Genomic DNA, 22692 nt, shown 5'->3' with positions numbered 1-22692 from the left:
TTCTTTCAAAAACATTTTTAAAAAATCGTACCACTCCCATACTTGTACGTCTGCATCATTTTCATACATAAAGAAAATTCACGTAACGTGTGCAATATGCACAATGCATACTACAAAAATAGTATGCTTTGAGTAGTAGTTCCAGTCAAACCCATTGATAAGAAAACAATTCTCTCCTTTTTTTCTATGGAGGAAGAAAATGTCAAGGTGAAGAAAGGAAAGAGGCTGGAAAATGCACCTCTTGTGGTGCCGTCGTTTGTGGCGCTGTGTGTGTATGTCGGGGGGTAAATGGATGGAGAAAGCGGCAACAGAAGAACCCGGGGTTTGAATACTGACGGGGCATCTCAGCACACCATGTTGGTTTTGAGGCAATTGTTTGCTGGATAATGTCCTATACAAAATGGAGGTTGTGCCTCGGTGAAAGGCAGGATTTGAGGCAGAATAGACCTTTTTAGAATCAGAGAGGACAAGCTCTTGCAGGGCAGTTAAAACAATGGCGTTTTTTGGGAGAGGGGCACTCCCCTTCAAGCCCTGTTCTCATTCAGGTCCCATTAGGGAGCCGCTGGGAGGGGAAGGGCCTATTGTGTTACTGTTGTTTTTGAATAGCTAATTAAGCTTCTAATAAGTGTTTTTTATGAAGTCAGTGTGAGATTAAGGCTCGAAGGGCTTCCCTTGGGTTTCCAGATGGCTCAGGTGAAATCTTTTCTCTGCTCCTGCACCTGTAAGCCTGTAACAAATTACTAGCATTAACTGCAGCTGTGTCAGAAGTTTTCTCCTGTGCAAATCAAAAGTTAGTGCTTGACCCAGTTAGAGAAACATTCAGTATCACTTAAAGGGATAGTTGACAAAATGCACTCCCCCTCATATCATTCCAAACTTGTATGGCTTATTTTCTGTTGTGGAAAACAAAAGTATGCTAAAGTTTGGGGTCAGGTTTTGTTTAGTTTTTTTTTTTTTATATATATATATATATAAATTAAAACTTTTACTCAGCAAGGATGCATTAATTTGTTCAAGAGTGACAGAAAAGATATTTATGTTACAAAAGATTTCTATTTCCAATTTAAAAAAAACAAAAAAACATTCTCATCATTGATAGTAATAGGAAATGTTTCTTGAGCAGCAAATCAGCATATTAGAAATATTTCTGAAGGATCATGGGACACTGATGACTGAAATAATGATGCTGAAAATTCAGCTTTGCATCACAGGAATAAAATGTATTTCAAAATATACTCAAATATAAAACTGTTGTAATAATATTTTACAATATTACTGATTTTACTGTATTTTTGATCAAATAAATGCAGCCTTGGTGAGCATAAGAGAATTTTTTTTTTTACCAATCTCAAACTTTTGAGGTAGTCTCAATACCAAAAATGTGTATATGGATCTTAAGTTGTATTTTAAACCTAAATATTCCTTTTAATGCGGATGCACTGCAATTTCATCTAGCCAATCTTCATCTGCCTTGTGTGCAATTTAAATGTTTGTACAACTCAGTTTTAGCTATTTGGGTGTTGATTTATAAATTATTTTTAATTATTAATTTATTTTGTGTTTTCGTTTTTTAGCCAAGTGCAACCTGAAGCTTCGATTTCAGCACAGAATGTTCATTTCGGTACATTCCTACCTTTTAATTTTGTGACAACAAGGTATTTTTGGAATAACAACACCAAAATGATGTGGGTGTAAAATCACTGAAATTTATACTGTTAAGTGATACACAACATGTTCGTTGTGTTAGTGTCCTGCTATAAATATGAGAAACGGATATAAAAAAATCCCACTTATAGTCTGTATTAGAGCTGACATGTAGATGAATCGTAGTAAATCTTCTGAAACCAGAAAGCATGTGTAGGAATGCAGTATTTATAGACTGTGTGTGTGTGTGGATACGCATGTGTCCTTAGCTTTCTATGAACGTTTTTATGTGTGTGAAGCCCAATTACGTTCTCAGCTGTTGACGTGCTGCTTCTACTACCAAATTATATGACAGAAACTCGCATGTGATTGGGCACCGGCGAATGAGTAGCTTTCTCTTTGTCTGTCCTACTGTTTCTCTCGTTATTACTCTTGGGAATAGAAAACCTGTTCTTGTTCAAAACTTGGAATTGGAATCGGAATTATTAACGATTCCTGTCCCTCTTTGTCCATCTCTCAGCATCCTGCAGTTTGAAACCGTAATGTTACTGTAAATCACAGTAATTCCTCTCGCACTGATATTATAGACCTTGGCAAGTGCAAAAAAAAAAAAAAAAGGAAGAGAGGGTGAGCGAGATGACGTGAGGGGGATGGGAAGGAGAGACGCTCTGGGTTACTGCTATGAATTTACGGTGGTTCAGCAGCAGGCAGCTCGGGAAATGAGATGGGCTTTGTTAAACACAAGACTGTCTGGGAGGACTTTCATACATTCAGGTCGTGGTTGAATATCAGGTAGTTCATTCCTTAATTCAATGCTGCAGTCGACGAGATGTACCACATGAATGGGTTTCATTGAATAACGTTTAGGTGGTCCGGCTGTAAAACAGTTTAAGTGTCTAGAGGGGATTACTTTATGCACTCAAAAGCATTTGAAAACATAGCCTAATTTGTGAGCTCTGTTATTTGGCCAAGCAGTCAATTAGTGATAGACTAATAAATTGACCAGATTAATCGGTTTAAGCCGTTTTGAGATGATCTGACACACCCTGCTAAGGGATAATGTGCATCCAGCCGGTTGTTATCGCAAAATAAACCCTGACATTCGCGTTAGGGTCTTGCATCACTCTAAAGGGGTTTACTCTGCGATAACAACCGGTTGGATGTACGTTATCCCGCTTGATTACATGGCTATTTGCCACATAAGTAAATAATTAGAAATATTGATCTGAGTCGAAATATTTTATTAGCTCTTTAAATGCAAAGCTTCCGCAGAGAAAGCAGTTGCAAGCGGAAAGTTAGACGGATATTTAAGGGATACACAGCATTTCACCACATAAATAATTATGGGGATATTGAGATAAATATATTTGAGATGAAACTGTTTTAAAATCATACCTGTTTGTTATCACACAATCCATTACAGTGTACAAAACAATCGTCGCAAAATGGCAGCAGCTGCGTTTAAATGAAACAAGAGTGCGAGTCCGCGTTACTGGATGACATAATTAAATAACTGTACACAAAATATTGATTTGAGTTTTTAATTTTTATAAGCTCTCAAAACTTCCACGGGAATCTATTGTTTCAATCTCTCTTGTGACTCATAGTACAGTTATAGACTAATAAAAAAGGTCAAATTTATCAGCTGATATGTTCTAAGGTGCATGATGGTCTTTGTGTTTGTGTGAATGTGTCTGTCTTTGACAGTAGCCCATGACACCAGGGTATGTGTGTGTGTGTGCGCACTGCGGTACAGGTTAGCTTGTCTTTCTCCAACTGTTTGCACAGCTCACACAGCTGGACCTCACAGCAGAGACTGTTTTGTCCCCACAGCATGCCCACTGGCATACACACTCGCACAGAAACACAGCAGCTCTTTGAGCTCTTATTATCTAAATAATTCAGATGCCCCTGTGCTTTACGGGTTCCTCTCACACCCCGTGTGTCTTTGTGCACAGAAAACCCTCTTTTCTGTCACCCTTCTCTCATCCCACTATGGAAGCGTGTTTCTGCAACAGAATAAAACTATTTAAAAGATAATTGCAACTTTTTCTCACAATTCTCTAGAATTGAAACAAAGCTTCCATACAATGAGGAATGAATGGGAGGAAAAGACACTGTGATGTACTCTTTAATTCACTTTGTCTGTGTTTTGTTGGTCTACATGCACTCATGCCAGCCGTCAGATCATTCACATTATGTCTGAACAAAGAATTAGTCTGTAGGAATCAAATAGATTTTCACATTTCATTTTTCAAAAAAAAAATCTGAGGGGTGTTTGCACATACATACATCCATTGTATGTGTGTTGTTAGGTGGTCACTAGGATGTTTTAGGTGGTTGCTACGGTATTCCTAGATAAACAGACATTAGATACATTCGTGTTGCAGGCTCTTTACTAAAATGTGACTGTTATTCTGAGTATGTGTGGGTCTTTTAGTCCTGTGTCCTCACACAGCACACCACTTGATAACAGTAAAACCGGTCAAATCATTGTGTTAGGTTCAGGAATCAATCAGGGATATTCCATCCCTCTGGTCTGGCCCTTGGGCTGTTCTGTGCTGCTTGCAGCAGCCATCATTAATTCAGTGTGTTTTTGCTGTTGAGCAGAAGAGAAGAAAGATGTGTTCGCCTCAGGGCCAATCCACATAACCTGGAGGAACCGTTTTACCTTGATATTAACTCACAGGTTCAAATGCTCGAGTCTGTTAGATTGACTAGTCCTGCATGCAGAGATCGGTTCATGTGTGTATGCAGTAGGAATGCAGCAATGTTGGCATTTTGGCAAGTGCAGAAAAAAAATTGGCTTATGTTTTTGTGATGGCCAGTGTGTTAAATTGTATTTTTGAGGATTTGTCATGGAAATAAGAATGCTCACAACTGGTATTGGATTTGTTTGTATGTGGCTTGAGTGGTTTTTATCACCAAAATACCTGCCAGAGAACCATGTGTTCCTGTAATCTTTCCGCTGACTTAAATATGGCATGTAGTTTGAAAATTCATTGATATTATTCATACATGAACTGTAAAAATATGTCCGGTTTAGCTTACTGTGACATATGTACACTGTACTGGTGCAATTGTGAATTATAGTCATGATATGGTGTTCAGTATATACAATGTTAATCGACCTTCTGCATTTAAAGCCACTTTGTCAGGGAGTTTGTGTTTAATAATAGAGTTAAAGGAATAGTTCACTTAAAAATGAAAATTCGGTCATCATTTACTCACCCTCAAGTTGTTTCAAACCTGTATGAATTTCTTTCTTCTGCTGAACACAAAAGAAGATATTTTGAAGAATTTTGGTAACCAGACAGTTGATGGACCCCATTGACATTCATTCAGGTTTGAAACAACTTGAGGGTGAGTAAAAGATGATTTCATTTTTAAGTGAACTATTCCCTTAAACTTTAACTAGATTTAATTTGACCTGAATGAAAATGAGCCATTGAGAGGCATACGTTCATTATGTTGTGCCGTCGTGAAAGACATTTTTGAAAGAAATTAATATTTTTATTGAGCATTTTAATTGATCTATTCATCAACGAATACTGAAAAAAGCTGTCTTCAACATTGATAATAATAATAAATGTTCCTTGAGCAGCAAATAAGCATTTTTTACAATGATTTCTGAAGGATCATCCAACACTGAAGACGCGAGTATTGATGCTGAAAATTCAGCTTTGACATCACAGGAATAAATTACATTTTAACACATCAAACTAGAAAATAGTTATTTTAAATTGTAATATCACAATATTACTGTTTGTACTTTTACTGTTTATGATCAAATAAATGCTGCTTTGGTGAACATAAGGGTCGTCTTTCAAAAACAATGTAAAAAATCTTGCCAAATGCCGACTCCAAACTTAACATCTTTTTTTTAGTATATAAAAATCTTTGGGTTGTGGAAATTCTGGTAATTAGACATGATGTACGACCTTACCATATTACAATCTATTGAATGGAGAAATTAAATATGGCATATACTCGGACTGAACATTTTTTAATTAATGAAAGTCATGACTAAGCAGCAGAAGACGGTCAAATTGCTTTTGTTTGAGCTTTGATAAGCAAATCTTTGCTGCTTTGTTGTTGCAGTCGTACCTTTCGGTACAAAGAATTGCAGTCTGGATTGTAAATGAAGATAGTCACAGGAAAACACTTCCTTGCTGCAGGAAGCTGGTTAGTGGTGTGTCCCAATGTCACTGACATCATCGTCATCGTAGGGTCACTGCGGGGTCAAAGTGCTGAGTGTGTGTTGTATGCGTGTCCTTAGATTTACCCTAACTGCCCAGTCAGCAGGGAAAACCTCCACCGGACTGAACTGCTGTCTAATGCGTTTTGAAAGACACAAGCACCAGAGTGAATCCTCACAAATGTTCAGGGCATATTTTACCCCAAAATCAAAAGGAAAAATAGTCAATTATATTTTGCATTAAGAAAATTAAGCCTATTTTTAAGAGCATTAAGATTTATGAATTGTGGCATTTTTTTCATGAAAATTAAGCACTTTTTTTTATTGAAAAACTAATTATTTATTTTATTTTATTATTAATTTAATTATTATTTGTTTAATGAGAATTTGTTGATGTTCATGGTCCTAAAAATAGATCTAATTTAAAATAGAAAAGAAAATAGACATTATTATTATTATTATTATTATTATTATTATTATTATTACCACCATTTGTGGTTAAATATGACTGAGGCATTCTTGACAGGATTTGTTACATTTGAAATAAAAAGAAATAAGTGAAATAAAAAAATGCACCTGCCAATTGGGAAGATTTACCAACCATAAGTATTTCTTACCGACCATTAAACTGTTTTTACATTATGTTATTAAAAACTATATTTTTGCCATAATGAAATTATTTCATAATGAATTATTTAGGTAATATTTAGCTCTTTTTGGACCCTGAAATACACAGTAGAATCTATTTTAAAGATATGATTTACTTTCTTTCGATTCAGTCTGTGCTCGCACGGGTTGTTAATGGGAAATCATGGAAATCAAATCCAGATTCACATCATCCTGAATGTTGTATCAAGCGCCAAATGAGGTGAATGTAATGGCGCTCAGCTTAATTTTGCGTCTGGATTTCCCCTCATTTTGTTTCCTGTCTCCTGATGCTGCAGGGCAAATATAATGAGCACTAAGCAATGCACCTTTCAACAACGTGTTATAAAGAGCAGCGTGTTACATAACTGCAACATAACTGCCAAACTCTGTGTTCTGCATGAGAGAGAAGGAGAGGAGTGAGAGCTCAAGGGCACTGCAGTGTGTTCAGATTCACCCTGATAAAAAAAGGAGGGAGAAAAAAAAAAGAGTTATTCATAGAGATTGAGGAAAAAGGGGGGGAGGGACGGAAAGGAGGAGGAAAGACGCTGGAATGGAGGAGGTATTGATTTGGTTGGAGAGAGGACGGGGGAGATCATGAAAATCAGTCGAAAGGAGAAGGCAAGCGAGGAGAGATGGCAATCATAAGGATTTGGATTTAGAGTCCACGTAACAATTCTGCTTTCTTAAAGCACCCCTGTAGTCAATAATTGTATCCATTAAAACTCATCACCAAAATTACATAATTAAAAAATGTCTCCTTTCTAAAAAATTCTTCATGCCTTAAAATAGCTTGAATGTAACTCTACACCCATGTCTCATTTAGTACATGCGGTTCTATGAATATGCAAATTAGCCCCGCCTCCACTCACTCGCACCAGCTCAGAGATCCACTCGTTGACATTCACACATTGACGTGCTTGGGTAGTTTGTGACGTCAGAAACACCAGTCTATGGTCAAACCGCATTTTTGAGACTGTCTCTGGTTCACTAAAGTTTTAAAGAGAAAATACTCAGCAATGGTGTTGATTTATGAATTTGCACATGTTTGTCTTAAAGCATATTGAAAACACCACATAGACATATAAACAACATTCAAGAGCTTGATTTTTACCACAGTGGACTTTAAAGGAACATTTTCCTTTTAAAGGATTTTAAGGATTTTGTTCTTTTCGACTCACTGGATGGAAACAGTGCTTTATTCACAAATGTTCTATGCGATATTCCAATTCCAAAGTTAAATGCTCAACTTTGGATGGAAACATAGCTTGTGTTGTCGCCTCGCATCAGCTCAAAAAGCTGCACTTGAACACACCGCAAAGACTACAGCTGACTGCCAACTAGCATGTGTGTTCTGTGTCTGCGTGTAAGGAAATGACTGCATAAATCAGCAGGAATCAATAGTCTATTTTCGTCATTCAAAAAAGAAAACCAAAACTAGGACTACATATATACAACCCGTATAGCGCTTGCTTACCATTTTGAATCATGCTGATCACTTTCTTCATTCCAGCCGGCTCATGTTGTTATGAAAATATTGGAATGCTCAGGTAAGATGACGTCAAATTAGAACCAGCCTTCTGACTTTGACAGCCATCATGACTACTTTGCTCGCTTTTATCACTTTCGCTTTTATTCTCATGCACTGGCTGACGCCGATTCAACACGCTGACATGATGCCGACTAGAGGCGACCAAACCTGTATCCTGTAACCTTTTTTGTGTGGAACATAAAATAAGATCTTTTGAAGAATGTTGGTAACCAAACAGTTTTTGGTCCCCATTGACTTCTTACTATGGAAGTCAATGGGCACCAGCAAGTGTTTGGTTACCAACATTCTTCAAAAGATCTTATTTTATGTTCCACACAAGAAAGAAACTCATACAGGTTTGGAACCTCATAAAGGTGAGTAAATGATGGAAACATTTGTATTTTTTTATTTTATTTTTGTTTGTTTTTTGGGTGAACTATCCCTTTAAACCAGCCCTGTATTAGAAGTCAGCCATTTTCCTGCACATATCTTCCCTCGTGAACAACTCTTCGGGGACGGGCAGTCTGGTGCGTTTAATGCTGGTTAGTTACCCGAGTGTGCACTAAGAACCCCATTCTCCACCCTTGATGAGCCACTGTGCGTGTTTGGCTTGTAGCAGAGCACATAATGCTCAGTGAATAATACCTGTTCGGGATAATGAGTGCTCTTCAATGTGTTCTGCCTTGTATTTTGCTCTGCATTTTGGTCATTGAGACATAAAAAAGGTTCTTTTGTGTCTGTGTGTGCGTTCCAGTTAATTATTTCAAAAAGAGTTTCTGCTGTTGAGGGTTGTGTGTTGTATTTATTCTGTTTTTTACATTCCAGAAGAGATGGGCGAAATATTAATATCATACAAATAAAAAAAACATCCTTGAATATTTATATAATCATTTTTATGTGGTAAAAAGCATATCTTTGTTATATGATCACATGTAAATGTTTGTCAGCGTTACAATCATTGAAGTGCTGGAAAAATCAAGGAATCTGAAAGTTTGTGTATTTCAGTATCATTATAGTATTTATTAATATTTTGAATTAGTTTTTATTTTAAATTTTCCATTTGCATTGTGATTTTTAGTTTTAGTATTTTTTTTTATAATAGTTTTTATTAGTCTTTGTGTTTTATGTCTACTTAGTTTTTGTTCATTTTATCACAGTTTTAGTATATTTTTTATTTATTTCAGTTTTTATTTTATTTTTTTTATTCATGTTATTTTTTAAATGTTGGGGTTTTAGTTAACAATAATATCCATTTTCCTATTTTCCTAGGTATGATCTACTATGTTATGAAAATATTGAACTGACTTAATCTGATATTATTCTTTGAGTAAAAATTAGCCAGAAAATACATTTAGTTTGATTCATACTTGAAATACAAATGGAAGTCTGCCGCAGAAATCTCCATAAAATGATTTGTAAAAATCCTTATAAATGCAAAAAGGTCATGCAAATTCATTGGTAAAAAATTGTAGCATCCCTGATTCGTGCCTCTATGGCACGAGAATCATAGAAGATGTGTTGTCTAGTCTTTAATTTTCCATCGGTCAGTGTGATGATTTTTGATAAGATAAAGAATCAGTGAATCCGAGGCAGTCAGTCATATCACGTCTGAACATGTTCTGAATACACGCATACAATTTTAGTAGATTTCCCCGTTACATCTGTGTGGCAGTTTGATATCCTTCATTATGCCATCAATCATACCGTCCTACTGAGGAAGATATTAGTGCAGAGAGAGAGAGAGAGGTGGTTGTGTACTAGTGTGAGGGGCACCTTCATCCACCAACAGCTCAAGGTGATCTTGTCACGGCCTGATTAATGACTCATGGTCTGCAGAACACAAGCAGCTCAGAGCCGCCTCTGCACATAAAAAAGAACATGCACATGTGCAAAGTACAGCCAAACCTGCTTTACATCACTTTCAATTGTCCATTTAAGAGCAGTGACATTAACCCAGTGGTTCTCAATTCCAGTCCTCGGGATCCGCTGCTCTGCACATTTTGTATGTCTCTCTCTTATCTGACACACTCAGTTCAGTTCATGGAGTCTCTCCTAACGAGCTGATGATCTGGTTCAGGTGTGTTAAATAAGGGAGACATACAAAATGTGCAGAGCAGCGGGTCCTGAGGACTGGAATTGAGAACCACTGCATTAACCTGAGGTGAGGGCAAGCATGGTTGCATAATACCTTCACTAGAGGGCACTATTGGATTATTTAATAAAGTCACGTATAGGGTTAAAATACCTGCATGCGTGATTGTGACCTGGATGCACTTCATAATTGCATTACATTTCAATAAAGAAATTACAAGCATCTACAATTCACCATATGTGACTGTGCAGCAAATGTGCCATTTTAGCTGTTTATTGATATTTTGTCGCTCTTTACACTTTCTTATCTCTTAGCGGTAAACACTCTAGGATATAAATTAGTGAGATATGTTTACTTGCCAGGATGTAGACTTCATATGTTAAATTTGTCAATATGGCAGTTAATTAGGAAGCAAACAATGCATTTACTATGCATGCATTGACATTGATTCTGTGTGCTTTCAGGCGCTTCCAAGAAAAGTATAGAAGTATTAAGATTCTTTTTGATGTATTTGTTTTTTGTCATCGTGCTACTGACCAGATACAATTTTATTTGGGTAAGATGCAAAGTGCTACTACAACATGTGAAATGATAAAATGTTAGGCATTAATGGCAGTGGTTTGCTTTTCAAAATGGTTTGTAAGCACATTTTTATGCATATTTATTCTTTATTTTTTCAAAGAAATCTCTACATTGTTCAGTTAACTTTTCAGTTAGTTAAAACCATTATTGGTGATGTAGAATTAAAATACTCATTGTTATTAACCTAGTTTATCGTTTTGTCTAAACAATATCACTGTTTTTTTTTTTTTTTTTTTGTTGGAGTAAACTTATTTGTACAAAATCTTTATACTGCAATCACATGAGAAAAGGTCATGTAAATTCATTGGTGAAAAAAATGTAGCATCCTCTGGCCTCCATTGCACATGAATCATGTTTAATGTGTTGACATGGTATTCTTTCATTTACCATCATTATAATGATATATTACTCTATAAATGCTCATCACTTGTTATAATTTTTTTTTTTTTTTTTTTTTTAAGATTTATTGTTGGCGATTTTCGCCTTGATAGGATAGTATAGAGTGGGCAAGAAGCAAGGTGGGAGAGAGAGGGGGACAGGATCAGAAAAGGTCTGCGAGCTGGGACTCAGACTCAGGTCGTCTGAAGCGCAATGGCGCTATATGTCGCGCTGCCCACGAGGCTATTGGTGTTAGTTATTACATTTAAAGGGATATTGTACCCAAAAATTTAAAGATATTTTGAGCAATTTCATAAAAAAAAGTCAATGGACTCAAAAGATCTTCTTTCGTTTTCCGCAAAAGAAAAACATTCATATTAGTTTGGAGGGTGAGTAAACGATGATGACCTATCCCTTTAAGCACATTTATTTAATTAGTGAAAATGACCTATGTGCTTGTCCTTAATATAGAATAATGTGAAATGGAGATGATATTCCTCGTTTTTCCTGCACACTAACCCTTTTAAAGTGTGTGGGAATGAAATAAGCATCTAATTAAAGGAAGTGATATTAAGTGGGCTTGACTGCATTTTAACTCACATCTACATGCACACGAGAACACTGCTCCAAGCCAGCGCTGTTTGTCCCTGACGCACCGTTATTCACCCCCATACTGATCTGTCCATCAGTGTGTGAAGGTGTGTGATTGATTTCTGCTGCTTGTCAGTGTCTCTCTCTCTCTCTCTCTCTCTCTCTCTCTCTCTCTCTCTCTCTCTCTCTCTCTCTCTCTCTCTCTCTCTCTCTCTCTCTCTCTCTCTCTCTCTCTCTCTCTCTCTCTCTCTCTCTCTCTCTCTCTCTCTCTCTCTCTCTGTCCACTGCTTTGCTTGCTTTGTGTTGCTTTGCTGTGTTTTGCTTTGCTCTGCTGTGCTTGTGCTTGATGGTTTGCCTTTTAATCATATCCTGCTCTCGTTTTTGTTTGTTTCCTTCTTTTTTGTCATTTCCAGATTTGCATATCCATTCTTCCTACCTCCTTCATTTGCCTTTCCTTCACTGAGAATGGCAAGCGGGCATTCCACTGACAAATTCAGTTTTCTGTACCCAACAGACACCAGTCAGAACGTTAAGAGGTCAGTCTAGTGCTCAGCACCTTCCACCGTGTGTGTGTGTGTGTGTGTGTGTGTGTGTGTGTGTTTGGGTCGAAGTTGATGTACTGTTCACCCTGATGTATGTACGTTTCCAGCTGTTCTGACCTACATACTGGCCAGGCTATGTCATGTTTCCCTCCTCTAGGGTTTGTTTGACCTTGATTTGTTTAGTCTCAGAGCAGCACACAGTTTTCACCTGCTCATTTCTATTTTTGTACCTCTGATCAAGCTTATTAAAGGGGTCATCGAATGCAAAATTCACTTTTAAATGGTGTTTGCTTATAAATGTGTCTTTGCAGTGTGTGGACACAACCACCATATAATGAAAAAAATCCATCCATCCACTCAAAAAGCCTAAACACGCTCTATAATCAAGCGGACTGTCCCGTATTAGCATATTTCTGCCCTCAGCCATTTGTATGCTGTCAGCCAAGGCAGCACTTTACGTGTCTTGCGTCAACACGCCCCATGGAAGAGAGGGGTGGGGTGAGCAGTTGCTTATTATCATTTAAAGAGATATGCACAGAAACGGGTCGCTGTGAACAGAGCTGTTTTTGAGGAGGTAAAAAGGGTGTTGTTTTACACAACCATTGAGGGATTTTAACCAAAACATGTTACAAACTTGGAACTTGGTAAATGGGCATCCGATGACCCCTTTAAAGACAACATGACATTTCATTCACAACCCTTTTTACTTTTATATTGATGATGTGATGGATTTTAGGCACATCTTTTTGTTATTTGTTTGATTTAAGTGATTGGATTCTGAAAAATGGCCATTCCTTTTTTATATGTATATTCCTATGATGCAAATCTGAATTTTCAGCATAATTACTCCAGTATTATTATCCAGTGATGACACAAGGATGTCACATGGTCCTTCAGAAATGATTCTAATTTGCTGATTTGCTGCTCAAGAAACATTTCTTATTATTATCAATTTTGAAAAAAACGGTTGTGCTGTTTAATATTTCTGTGGAAACCGTGATACATTTTTTCAGGAAGTTTTGATGAATAGAAAATTCAAAATATTAGCGTTTATTTTTACCAAAAAATCGTTTGTAACATTAAAAATGTCTTTACTATCACTTTTGGTCAACTTAATCCATCTTTGCTGAATAAAAGTATTAATTTCTTTAAAAAAAAAAAAAATTATTCTGAATGCCCCAAGATATGCTGTCAATTTTCTAAACTTTTGAGAACCCAGCCAGTATAATCACTATATATATATATATATATATATATATATATATATATATGAACCTCACAACGATTTGCTGCCGACCGCATTTTTCGATAGATATTTGCATACATTTGAGAACTGCCCAACCTTTTGACACTCTCCGGTCCACTGTCAATCCCACAATGCACCGTGCAAGCATGAAGCTCAACTTCCATAGGAATGGATTGAAAATGCTTGCTCTGCGCTAGTGTGCAATCACCTAGTCAACCAAATTTTTATTATTCAGTTAGTTGCAGAAGAATAAAACTTCCACAGGAAGTGGCGAAGTCACGCAGTCCGCGACAGACAGATCTTTAACACTTCTGGTCCATTTGGTAATTACAGTATTTCGGCCAGGAATTCCAAATGTTCACCTATCATTCACCGACCTCAAATATGGCTTATAATTTGAAACACGCAAGTAGTAGCCTAACGTTTGCAACTTAACGTGGTCGCTCGCTCTAATGTTGACCTAGATAAATGTGCGCTATTATTTGGCGCAAATCCAAGAACTCAGAGAATTTAAAATGCTCCATCATTTTTGGTCATACAGATAGGGAATAATACATCATTCTAAACTAGTCTACTTTTATATGTGTATTCACGTACTCACAACAACAACAACAACAACAACAACAACAAAACTTGTGCTTCTGTAAAATAAAGAAAACAAACAGGATGCAGTTTTTACTATCTTGGTCTTCGTGTGAACTTCTGGAGCGCGTCACAAAAATTTAAGTGTAAATTGCAGGTTAACCACCACAACCAATTAATGTGTAAATTAAAGTGCTTAATATTTATATTTTTAAAAATTTCTGTCTTAAAATGCGTTAAAATAACATTTAGTGGGGTTTCTTCAAAGGTAGCATGTTTTTTACAGTAACTGGGTGATGACGTCATAAGAGGGAGTAGCAACCCATACTCTGCTAGATTGCTACTGTTTGTGGCTTGACTATGGAGAACGACTGGGAGACTGATAACATTAGGGAACAAGCCAAAGTCTTTTCAAAATCTTGCCGTCATGTAGAATAGCAAGGAGGGACAACGGCTGAAGACATTATTTAGTTACATGGTGTCAGTAGTCCTAATCAGAGCTGTAGAGATGCACACACTGCACAGGCACAATGGCGCTTTGCCAGCATCTGCTGACAGAATGCGATATTGTCAGTGCTAAAACGCAACTCCGCAACGACACGGAGCTGTTGCGAGATACGCGCCTTTAACTGGATTAAGCCGAGAAAAGCCGTTTTGGACGGACCGAGCTCAAGGGAGGTGGATGAGCGCAGCCCGTGGGAGGGCAAGTGTGTTTCTGCGGCGGGGTCCAGTTAGCGAAAGATGAACAAAAACCACTGAGTGGCGAGCAACCGAACTCTGAACGCCGTGGAGGTGAATTTTGATGTATTCGTACATACCGCACAAACACAATAGTTAACCATTTTTGCTAGCTAGGTCTCCAATATAACTGCTAGCCTACTTGCCGTTAGACTAACGGTAACTCTAGGCTTGGAGTCCCTCTTATGACGTCACGCCCAGCCTAGTGGAAGGGAGGGGGAGTGCTTAAAACCACTGTAAAAAGTACCAACTTTTCATATTATATTCAGCATTTTGGTATAAAAAACATACAAAACAATGGTGGGCGGTTCTTATCTTTATGTTTAATAAGCACATTGCATTATCTTCGTGAAAAATGTAACCTGCAATTTACAGTTTAAACAAAACTCATGCTCATACGAGTGCATACTTGCCTCACATATTCTATATGTCTGAAGATTGAAATGTCTACTTTTAAAATGAACCGATTTAAATTCGATACGTGCATTTCTCATGCATTTCTATGTGCATGTTCACTATGCTGTGGAGATTCACAGCTTCACCTTTCCACCTTTCCACTTCACCGTCCACTATGCTGTGGAGATTCACAGCTTCACCTTTGCAGCCGACACTGACTCAGAAAACACTAGTTTACCAATAAATTATTAAAACGTTTGGTAAGTCTCCTTGCTGTTTTATAAGGCATAGTCAAATAACGGTCAAACAATCCCAGTGTGCTGCGGAAAGTGTCATTTGTGTGCTTGACCACCACTATTTATATTTTAAAGGCAGCATATTATGGTTTAATAGGCTATTTATCTATGTAGAACAATGTTAGCAATGTTACATATAATATTCTTCTCAGCCTTCTCACAAGTCATGAGAGACCATGTTGTTACAATGACTTTACAGTAGTAAAGGGATATTGTCAAGCACAACAAGTGCACCTGCATGTGCGGTGAACACTGTAATGCGTAACCTCTCATGACTTGTTGCTTTTATAAAAGACTATTCGATTTTTTTTTTCTGCAGTTTGCCAAATTATTTTTACGTCTCTAATGCATTTTACATGCTGATAAAATCTTTAGGATAATTTAAATGCTGCATCAATCTCCTTTGATCTTTCATACTTGTGTTTATGAGGGTGTCATCTTTCATACTTGTGTTTGTGAGGGTGTCATCCTCTCGCTCTGATGGGCACATTCCCCTCTGACATATCCACTCTCCCACACACACACACATGCTCGTGACACACACAACACCACGATACATATGAACACCTGCTAACAGCTCCATGCTCACACGGCCTTCTCCCATTTCCGTCGTGTGTGGCCGTGGTGTGAGGGGAAGTTCTGACGCATAATCCTCCCCTATTCATGTCTTTCCCCCCCGACTGACTGACTGATAATGGCATCGAGTGTTCGCACATCGAGATCAGACGCACACACATGCACAATGAGGGAGGGTAACACACTCATACATTCACATACTCACACCCAGTTTGCCGTAAGGATTAGATTAACCTCAATCTCGTCCCAGACAATCAGTAGTTCAGTTTTACAATGGAAACGTCCCCCTACTGCTGTTTTTCTCATTTTTAAACTTGTTTCTTGTTCTAGTTGAAGCCACTTTAGACTTTAAGGATGCAAAAAAATTCAGACCCTGCAAGGAACTTGAGCTAAAGGATATGATGTCACAGTCAAGGTCTTCTGTTTTCTATATACAGCGGGGGAAAGAAGTATTGAACACGTCATCATTTTTCTCAGTAAATATATTTCCAAAGGTGCTATTGGCATGAAATTTTCACCAGATGTTGGTAACAACCCAAGTAAGCCATACATACAAAGAAACAAACAAAAATAAGTTCAGAAATTAAGTTATGTGTAATAATGTGAAATGACACAGGGAAAAAGTATTGAACACATGAAGAAAGGGAGGCGCAAAAAGGCATGGAAAGCCAAGACAACTGCTGAAAACTTACAGTAATTAAAAAGCAATCCAGCCCCCTGTCAGTGGAAATTAATAACAGCTGGTTCAGTCCCAAATGATGGTTTACAAAAAGGTCTCATTGCCAAGGTGTCACACAACACACATCTCATGATGGGTAAAAAAGAAAAGAGCTGTCTCAAGACCTTCGCAACCTAATTGTTGCAAAACATAATGATGGCATTGGTTATAGGCGCCATTCTAAGCTTCTGAATGGTCCAGTGAGCACTTTTGGGGCCATAATACGGAAGTGGAAAGACAATAATTTCACCATAAATTTGCCTCGACCAGTGCTCCTCGCAAGATTTCTGATAGAGGAGTGAAAGAATAATCAGAAGAGTTGTCCAAGAGCCAACACCAAGTTGTATGGTGTTTTTAGGGTAATGTGCACTGCCATTTCTCCTCCAAATATGGTGTGTATTATGGCATCCAAACAGTTCAATTTTGCTCTCATGTGACCACACTATATTCTCCCAGTATTTCACTGACTTTTCCAAATGTTGTGCAGCAAACTTTAAATGAGCTTCAACATGCTTTTTTTTCAGTAATGGAGTCTTGCGTGGTGAGCGTGCATACAGGCCATGGCGGTGGAGTGCATTACTTACTGTTTTCTTTGAGACAACAGTACCTGCTATCTGTAGGTCTTTTTGAAGCTCTCCACAAGTGATCCTTGGCTCTTGGACAACTCTTCTGATTATTCTTTTCACTCCTCTATCAGAAATCTTGCGAGGAGCACTGGTCGAGGCAAATTTATGGTGAAATTATTGTCTTTCCACTTCCGTATTATGGCCCCAAAAGTGCTCACTGGACCATTCAGAAGCTTAGAATGGCGCCTATAACCAATGCCATCATCATGTTTTGCAACAATTAGGTTGCGAAGGTCTTGAGACAGCTCTTTGCTTTTACCCATCATGAGATGTGTCTTGTGTGACACCTTGGCAATGAGACCTTTTTGTAGGCCATCATTTGGGACTGAACCAGCTGTTATTAATTTCCACTGACAGGGGGCTGGATTGCTTTTTAATTACTGTAAGTTTTCAGCAGTTGTCTTGGCTTTCCATGCCTTTTTGCGCCTCCCTTTCTTCATGTGTTCAATACTTTTTCCCTGTGTCATTTCACATTATTACACATAACTTAATTTCTGAACTTATTTTTGTTTGTTTCTTTGTATGTATGGCTTACTTGGGTTGTTACCAACATCTGGTGAACATTTCATGTCAATAGCACCCTTGGAAATATATTTACTGAGAAAAATGATGACGTGTTCAATACTTATTTCCCCCGCTGTATAATAAATTGCATGATACATAATAAATAACAAATGTAAATGTTCTTATTTACCATCTACTATCCTGCTTCACTTCTTAAAGTTTGTTTTCTTTTAAACGTGTTTTGATGCAAAATGAGGGCTAATGGTAGCACATTTGGTGGCACTAATGGTTTCACCAAATGTGAACTTTAGTGCACAATGAAAGACAAAGGTTTTCACATACACTTTTGTAAAATACTGTCTGCTGTATTTGGATGGCTACAAGTAAACGCAACACAAAGTGTGGTATGACCACCACTTTATCTTTGAATGTTGTTAGATATTTAAAAGACGTAGAATATGGAAATAGCTTGAACAAGAAAATATTCATATTTAATTATTGATAAAATTATATCAATCACGCTACTGTTCAAAACTTTTTCCACAAAAATATTTAGCAGCACAATATTTCAACATTGATGATAAGAAATGTTTCTTGAGCAGCAAATCGCCTCGGTTCCCTGAAGAGGGAACGAGACGCTGCATCAATTGACGCTGTGGGAACACTCTGTGTGATTGCGTCATGAAGCATGAGTGAAATCAGTCCAATGGTGACAAGACGTCAGAGGTGGGTGACGTCATCAACCAGGAAACTATAAACCCTGCCCATACTGTGTAACGCTAGCTTCTAATAGGATGAAGCAAGTCGCTAACAGGCATTCAGTAAGTATGGCAGGGCAACGCAGCGTCTCGTTCCCTCTTAAGGGAACTGAGGTTGCAGTCGGAACAGAGGCGTTCCATTTCAAGGGAACTCGCGCTGCGTCGATTGACGCTGTGGGAACGTCTATACCCACGCCGCCACAATGACCAGTGTCTTTCTAGTGTGAATCAAGAAAGCACTAAGACGAGAGCACCTGAGCCCCAGGTGTGGAGCCCAAGTCTAGGACGTAAAACCTCATGAATGTGTGTGGTGAGGACCAGCCTGTCGCATCACAAACATCTTGAAGTGAAATTCCTGACACTAGAGCTTTAGAGGCAGCCATACTCTTAGCTGAACGGGCCCGCACTGCCAAAGGGGTAGGCAGTCCGGCCAATTCATAAGCACGAGAGATAGCCCCGACTATCCATTTGCTCATTCTCTGCTCTTTCTCTGGGGACCCTTTATTGGGAGGTCCAAAACACACAAACAGTTGTTCTGATCTACGCCACAGGGCAGCTCTGTGGACATAGGCATCCAATGCCCTAACTGGACAAAGCAGATTATTTCTTTTCTGGTCGGAATCTTGGAATGGAGCAGGACAGAAGGCCTGCAGGACAATAGATCTGGAACTCCAGCACTGTATCAACAGGGCAGTTAACTGGGTCCAGCTGATGACCACTGTACCAAGAAGTGAACACTCTCCACTTCAGGGCATACAGTTTCCTTGTGGAGAGAGCTCTGGAGTGAAGAATGGTCTCAACAACCTCAGTTGAGAGACCAGCATCTATAAGCTGGGCCCCCTCAGAGGCGTTCTAGGCGGGGGTGAAGTATTGAGCCCCCTGCTTGGGACAGAAGGTCCCTCCTGACCGGAATCTCCCAAGGAGATCCATCGAGGAGAGACACTAGATCCGACAACCACACTCTGCCCGGCCACCGCAGGGCGATCAAGGTGATACGAATCTTGTCCCTGAATCCCTGGGAGCGATGCGTGCTGGAGAGAAACGTGCTTGCATAGTGATCGAATCCCATACCACGCCTAGAAAAGTGGTTCTCTGTTGCACACATCTCAGGAGGGATTTTGGTCCATTCCTCTTTACAGATCCTCTCTAAATCCTTTGCAACTCTAAGTTTCAGCTCCCTCCACAGATTTTCTATAGGATTAAGGTCTGGAGACTGGCTAGGCCACTCCAAAACCTTAATATGTTTCTTGAGCCACTCCTTTGTTGCCTAGGCGGTATGTTTTGGGTCATTGTCATGCTGGAAGTCCCATCCACGACCCATCTTCAGTGTTCTGGCTGAAGGAAGGAGGTTCTCGTTTAAGATTTTACAATAGATGGCCCGTCCATCAGCCCCTCAATACGGTGAAGTCGTCCTGTACCCTTAGAAGAGTAACAGCCCCAGAGCATAATGTTTCCACCTCCGTGCTTGACTGTAGGGATGGTGTTCTTGGGGTCATAGTCAGCATTTCTCTTCCTCCAAACACGACGAGTTGAGTTGATACCAAAGAACTCAATTTGGGTCTCATCTGACCACAGCACTTCCTCCCAAGCCTTCTCTAAATCATTACATGTTCATTGGCAAACTTCAGACGGGCCTGTACATGAGCCTTCTTGAGCAGGGGGACCTTGCGGGTGCTGCATGATTTCAGTCCATTGCGGTATAATGTGTTACCAATTGTTTGCTTGGTGACTGTGGTCCCAACTGCCCAACAAGCTCCTCCCGTGTAGTTCTGGGCTGATCCTTCACCTTTCTCATGATCATCCGTACCCCATGAGGCGAGATCTTGCATGGAGCTCCTGGTCAAGGGCAATTTAATGGTTATTTTGTATATCTTCCATTTCCGAATAATGGCACGAACAGTTGTTTCCTTCTCACCAAGCTTCTTGCTGATGGTCTTGTAGCCCATTCCAGCCTTGTGCAGGTCTACAATCTGGTCCCTGACGTTTGACAGCTCTTTGGTCTTGCCCATAGTGGTGGAGAGGATGGAATGGAAGATACAGATTCTGTGGACAGGTTTCTTTTATACACATGAGCTGACATTAGGAGTTCTTTCTTAAAGTGGCAGGACTAATCTGTGTTCCACATGGGCACATAGCCAATCTGTGGGAGGCAGAATTCTTGCTGGTTGGTAGGGGATCAAATACTTATTTAACTCACTCAAATGCTAATCAATTTACAACCTTTGTATAATATGTTTTTCTGGATTTTTGGGTTTATATTGTCTCTATCCGTTAAAATAAACCTACCATAAAAATGATAGACCCTTCATTTCTTTGTCAGTGGGTGAACTTACAAAATCAGCAGGGGATCAAATAATTATTTCTCCACTTTATATATATATATATATATATATACAGTGAGGAAAATAAGTATTTGAACACCCTGCTATTTTGCAAGTTCTCCCACTTGGAAATCATGGAGGGGTCTGAAATTGTCATCGTAGGTGCATGTCCACTGTGAGAGACATAATCTAAAAAAAATAAATCCAGAAATCACAATATATGATTTTTTAACTATTTATTTGTATGATACAGCTGCAAATAAGTATTTGAACACCTGTCTATCAGCTAGAATTCTGACCCTCAAAGACCTGTTAGTCTGCCTTTAAAATGTCCACCTCCACTCCATTAATTATCCTAAATTAGATGCACCTGTTTGAGGTCGTTAGCTGCATAAAGACACCTGTCCACCCCATACAATCAGTAAGAATCCAACTACTAACATGGCCAAGACCAAAGAGCTGTCCAAAGACACTAGAGACAAAATTGTACACCTCCACAAGGCTGGAAAGGGCTACGGGGAAATTGCCAAGCAGCTTGGTGAAAAAAGGTCCACTGTTGGAGCAATCATTAGAAAATGGAAGAAGCTAAACATGACTGTCAATCTCCCTCGGACTGGGGCTCCATGCAAGATCTCACCTCGTGGGGTCTCAATGATCCTAAGAAAGGTGAGAAATCAGCCCAGAACTACACGGGAGGAGCTGGTCAATGACCTGAAAAGAGCTGGGACCACCGTTTCCAAAGTTACTGTTGGTAATACACTAAGACGTCATGGTTTGAAATCATGCATGGCACGGAAGGTTCCCCTGCTTAAACCAGCACATGTCAAGGCCCGTCTTAAGTTTGCCAATGACCATTTGGATGATCCAGAGGAGTCATGGGAGAAAGTCATGTGGTCAGATGAGACCAAAATAGAACTTTTTGGTCATAATTCCACTAAACGTGTTTGGAGGAAGAAGAATGATGAGTACCATCCCAAGAACACCATCCCTACTGTGAAGCATGGGGGTGGTAGCATCATGCTTTGGGGGTGTTTTTCTGCACATGGGACAGGGCGACTGCACTGTATTTAGGAGAGGATGACCGGGGCCATGTATTGCAAGATTTTGGGGAACAACCTCCTTCCCTCAGTTAGAGCATTGAAGATGGGTCGAGGCTGGGTCTTCCAACATGACAATGACCCGAAGCACACAGCCAGGATAACCAAGGAGTGGCTCTGTAAGAAGCATATCAAGGTTCTGGCGTGGCCTAGCCAGTCTCCAGACCTAAACCCAATAGAGAATCTTTGGAGGGAGCTCAAACTACGTGTTTCTCAGCGACAGCCCAGAAACCTGACTGATCTAGAGAAGATCTGTGTGGAGGAGTGGGCCAAAATCCCTCCTGCAGTGTGTGCAAACCTGGTGAAAAACTACAGGAAACGTTTGACCTCTGTAATTGCAAACAAAGGCTACTGTACCAAATATTAACATTGATTTTCTCAGGTGTTCAAATACTTATTTGCAGCTGTATCATACAAATAAATAGTTAAAAAATCATACATTGTGATTTCTGGATTTTTTTTTTTTAGATTATGTCTCTCACAGTGGACATGCACCTACGATGACAATTTCAGACCCCTCCATGATTTCTAAGTGGGAGAACTTGCAAAATAGCAGGGTGTTCAAATACTTATTTTCCTCACTGTGTATATATATATATATATCTCAATATATCAGATCTCATATAGGATG

General features: G+C 39.0%; 1 protein-coding gene across 3 annotated transcripts in view; it reads left to right on the top strand.

Moving 5' to 3' along the window:
- The window catches only part of fam168a (family with sequence similarity 168 member A), a 56874-nt gene that overhangs the window by 12160 nt on the left and 22022 nt on the right, over window positions 1-22692 (top strand). For 2 of the 3 annotated variants that reach the window (XM_084409589.1, XM_084409591.1), the window contains exon 2: window positions 12075-12197. The exons of the other annotated variant lie outside the window; for it this stretch is intronic. In XM_084409589.1, the coding sequence (XP_084265715.1) occupies window positions 12127-12197 (71 nt within the window). In that variant the 5' untranslated portion in view covers window positions 12075-12126. The remainder of the gene's footprint in view (window positions 1-12074; window positions 12198-22692) is intronic. 3 annotated transcript variants of the gene reach the window in all.

The sequence above is a fragment of the Rutilus rutilus genome, assembly GCF_951802725.1.
Source record: "Rutilus rutilus genome assembly, chromosome: 5".
NCBI classification, from domain to species: Eukaryota; Metazoa; Chordata; class Actinopteri; order Cypriniformes; family Leuciscidae; genus Rutilus; species Rutilus rutilus.
The sequence above is the reverse complement of the archived record's forward strand: the minus strand, read 5'-3'. Positions and strand labels throughout refer to the sequence as shown.